We start from the raw sequence: 4,380 nt of genomic DNA, 5'->3' as shown, positions 1-4,380 counted from the left end.
GCCAGAGCGACACTGAGGCGGTCCGGGCGGACGAAAGAGAGAGCGAGCGAGCGATGGAGGATCAGGAAGCCTGATCCTCGGTCACTCGCCCGCCGGACTGCCTCGGCGCCACTCTGGCTACCTCCGTCCCTCCGCGCCCGCGAGCTGCGGAGGCAGAAATGTTGTCGGCGCTCCCGGATGATGAAGCCACGAAAGCGACTGGGGAATGAGAATCTTCCTGCCTCTGCTGGACTTGCACAAAGTCCAGCAGAGGCAGGAAAGTTCTCGTCGTTCCCCAGTCGCTTTCAAGGACTGCGGAGCGTGAGCCGGCGGAGCACGCTCAGGAAGGCGGGGAATGGGATCACGTGTGCTGGAGGCTGAGGCAGCCTCCGCCTCCAGCACACGTGGTCCAATTCCCCGCCTTCCTGATGACGTCACCAGCCTCACCAGCAGTAAACCTCACCGCACGTCACTGCTATAGACCTATGATGGTGAACCTATGGCATGCATGCCACATGTGGCACGCGGAGCCATTTGTCAGGGCACGCGAGCTGTTGCCCTTTCAGCTCCAGCATGCATGTACACTGGCCAGCTGACTTCGGCCTTCTATAATATAGATAACAACCATCTATATGGCAGTCCAAGGAATATAAATAAAGCCTACAATTCAATGACTGTAGAAAGTTCTTTTCTAAACTCAAACCAAGACAGAAATCCAGAACCCAAATTGCAACCTTGCTCTCTGTTCTAGAGACCATTATATGAAAAAAAAATACTTTTTTTTTTTTAAATATAGAACAAGTTAAATTTAAATTGCATTTATTATCTTCTGGTGTGTGTTTATGTAATCATGTAGTCATTTGTGAAAATTGGGATACAGGGAAATTCCCAGTACTTTCTCATGTTCTGTTAATGTAGAACTTGTTTTTCTACAATATTGCGTATTTTTAGCAAGTAGTGCATAACCACACTATAGAATTTGGAATTTAAATTTATCTGGAACAGTGAAATGTCAAATCTTGCTGAGAAAACTTTGGGATGGTTATACTGTATATACAGGTAGTCTTTATGACCACAATTAAGCCCAAAATATATGAAACATTTGCTAAGTGAGTTTTGCACTATTTTACCAACTTTCTTGCCACAGTTGTTAAGTGAATCATTGTAGTAATTAAATTAATAATATGGTTGTTAAGTGAATCTGGCTTCCCCATTGACTTTGCTTGTCAGAAGATCGTGACTCGGGGACATGCAACCGTCATAAATACGAGTCAGTTGCCAAGCATTAATTTTGATCATTTGACCATGGGGATGCTGCAATAGGAGTGTGAAAAATGGTCATAAGTCACTTTTTTCAAGGCCATTTTAACTAAATGAACTGTTGTAAGTCGAGGACTATCTATATACTAGTGGTAACACATCATTATGTAGGCACTTAGGAACTTAGGAATAAGAATTTGGGGCTCTGATCCTTCAGCTAACCCCATCCCAGAAAGCACTATCCATATTTTGCCATAGAAATATATTGTATTTGGTAGTTCTGTGTAGCATTTTTAATGCATTATGTCTAAAATAAAAGAGAGGGGAAGTATTGTAAAATAAGGTGATAAGAATTCTAGAGGGATAAACTGTCAGAAGCAGCAGGAGGGATACTATAATTCTTCCTCCTGCTTTCCTGAGCAGGAAAAAAAAAAGTGCAAAACAGAAGTCCCCAAAATGCAAAGACTCAAGTCTTTTCCTTCTCCGATATCGCAGTTCTTTATCTGCAAAAGGTGTTTTTTTTCCCATAAACTCACACACTCTACACATATGGCCTCATATTATTAGCCAATTAACAGACCGATCACCCACTTTAACCCGTTCTAGTGTTTTCACAAAGTGCATGGGACAACAGAAATAGAATAATATCAAATTCTGGTTTATTTCACCCACATAAAAATAATATATATAAATAACTTAAATTTCACAGGACAAAGATCGCTGCTACTTTCAGGTTAGCAAATGAATAGAAATGTTTACAAAAAGAAGCCTTATCACTTCAATGTGAAGATGAGACAAATTCCACAGGAATTACATATGTAACGTATAATAATATAAATATGTATCTTCAGCCAGCAATATATATATTTGTTTATATATATTAGGCAATTTTTCTTAGCAGCTTTATAAAAGCACTGATATCATCACCAAAAACAAAAATATGTTCTTCTCTCTTTCACACCGTTTGTGTCATGACAATCAAACCTCATAGTAGAAATATTAACATCTGAATAAATATATTCGCATAAATAAGTTCAGTGCAAATTTCCTCCCTTCGTTTTCACACCAGAGTTTCCAAATATTGACTTCGGGAAGGATAAGGTGAAAGATGAGGATACAAATTAATCTTGGTTGACCTTGACTTTGCTTGGCTTCACAGAGTGACTAAGAGTCCCAAATAACCGGTCCCAGTGCGTAAAGTAAGGTGCATAGTTGAACTTGAACTTCAGGTGGTGGAGATCATGGTGAGGTGCTCCCCCATACAAGCCAAAAGGCACCAGTCTGTGGGTTGACCAGGGCAGGTCATAGCCAGAATGATCTTCTACTGACAACCAGATGTTGGCTATGAAGAAGGTCATTTCCGTCAACGGATGACACCTCAACAGCATTGGACCAACCACGGCAAAAAACCCCAACCAGAGCAGCTCCCAAACGCTGGCATACTGTGTGGTCAGAGCGAAGGTAGAAACGTGCTTGTGGTGGACTTTGTGGAAATTTTTGTACAGCCACGGCACTTTGTGATGGAGCAAATGCCACAAGAAGGACAAGAAGTCGAACAGCAGCAAGCAAACAGCGACCTGCAGGAGAAGCGCTGGTACCTCGGGAGCGATGCACGGCAGGCTCATTGGCCTCCAGTACCAATGCGCCACAGTCACTGGGAAGATGCAGACGATGTGGTGGTAGATGCTCTGGGCCAGGCAAAGCCCCGCCATCTGCGGTGTAGGCGACGTCTGCGGTTGGATTTTGTACTTCCTCAAGACGGAGATCCAAGGGCTTAGCAAATCCAGCGCCACGAAAGGCAGGCAGAAAGCGGTATAGACGGCAAAGTTGAACAGCGCGGGGAAGAGCGGAGACTTCATCAAGTCCTCCCGCCTTAGGACAGAGTCCCAGAGGGGTTGTAGGGCCAGCGCGTCGGGCAAGTCATTGGGCTGGTTGCAAAAAAGCAGCCTGCTGCTTCCGTTGTGGGTGCTGATTTCCATTGCAGCCGGCGCCCTCGCTGTGCCGTTTGTGTACTGGAGCTGTTCTTATGCCCGGAGTCCTTTTATACTGCTCCCGCGGGTGACGTAACGAAAACAAAATTTCCTGCAAGTAATCAGTTCAGTTCCTTTTTCCTCTTGAAGAAACGTATCGGGAGGGACGAGGGTGAGGAAATTCCCTTCTCTTCTTCCAAATGTTTATCCTTGGATGAGCTGTTCCTTCGCCCGCCCGCCCTCTTTCTTTGTTTTTTCTTTTTTGTTACGACACATTAGAGTTTGGAGCTGAAAAGCAGGTAGAGGAAAGGATGGCATAGGAACGGCACTGAAAAGAATTGTGTTAATGGCATTTAGTCCAGAAGAGAAATGGGGAGTTAAAGATCACAATCTAGCTTTATGATAAATATCTGTGTATTTTCTTTTTTTTCTTTTTAAAGAATACCGTCGGAATGCTTCTGCTTTGGTTTCTGAGGATACAGATTAACAGAGTTGGAAGGGACCTTGTAGGTCATCTAGTCCAGCCCCCTGCTCAAGCAGGAGACCCTACACCGTGCTTGAGCAGGGGGCTGGACTAGATGACCTAAAAGGTCCGTGGTGATGGCTAACCTTTTGCGGACGAAGTGCCCAAATCACATGCACGCCCAAACCCTCAAAGTGCAATGCGCACACAGTTCCTGTGCATACACCCCACCCCTGCACATGTGTGTGTGTGTGTCCCACATGCCCCCTTGTACATGTATGGCAGAGACCCAACCACCAGCTAGCCGGTGGGAGGAGCACATGTATACAGTACATGGCAGATCTGAACTGGGGCGATGGCTCACGTACCCACAGAGAGGACACCGTGTACCATGTGTGCAATAGATTTGCCATCCCAGCCCTACACCATTTCTGACAGATGGCAGTCCAATCTCTTCTTGAAAGCCTCCAGTGATGAAGCTCCCACAACTTCCGAAAGCGAGCTGTTCTATTGCTGGATTGTTCTCCCCATCAGAAAAGTTCTCCTTATTTCCAGCTTGAATCTCTTTTTGTTCTTGACAGGATTAGACCGGGGAAGGAGTTTTAAAAATGTTAATGCAGAGCAGGAGTTTTCTTGTCAGAGTTCTTATGTCTTTTTAAATACACATTCTGATTAGCAGAATTGATTTCATTAATTTGGAGTGGGGTT

General features: G+C 44.5%; 1 protein-coding gene across 1 annotated transcript; it reads right to left on the bottom strand.

The window, feature by feature from the left end:
- Window positions 1-1,897: 1,897 nt before the first annotated feature.
- CH25H (cholesterol 25-hydroxylase) lies at window positions 1,898-3,262 on the bottom strand. Its single transcript, XM_081953571.1, has one exon. It carries the CDS (start codon window positions 3,216-3,218, stop codon window positions 2,361-2,363), a length of 858 nt encoding a protein of 285 aa, XP_081809697.1. The 5' UTR covers window positions 3,219-3,262; the 3' UTR covers window positions 1,898-2,360.
- Between the last annotated feature and the right edge of the window lie 1,118 nt (window positions 3,263-4,380).

This window comes from Natrix helvetica (assembly GCF_964273705.1).
Source record: "Natrix helvetica genome assembly, chromosome: 5".
In the NCBI taxonomy this organism is placed as follows: domain Eukaryota; kingdom Metazoa; phylum Chordata; class Lepidosauria; order Squamata; family Natricidae; genus Natrix; species Natrix helvetica.
Note: the sequence above shows the minus strand (reverse complement) of the source record. Positions and strands in the feature narration are given on the sequence as shown.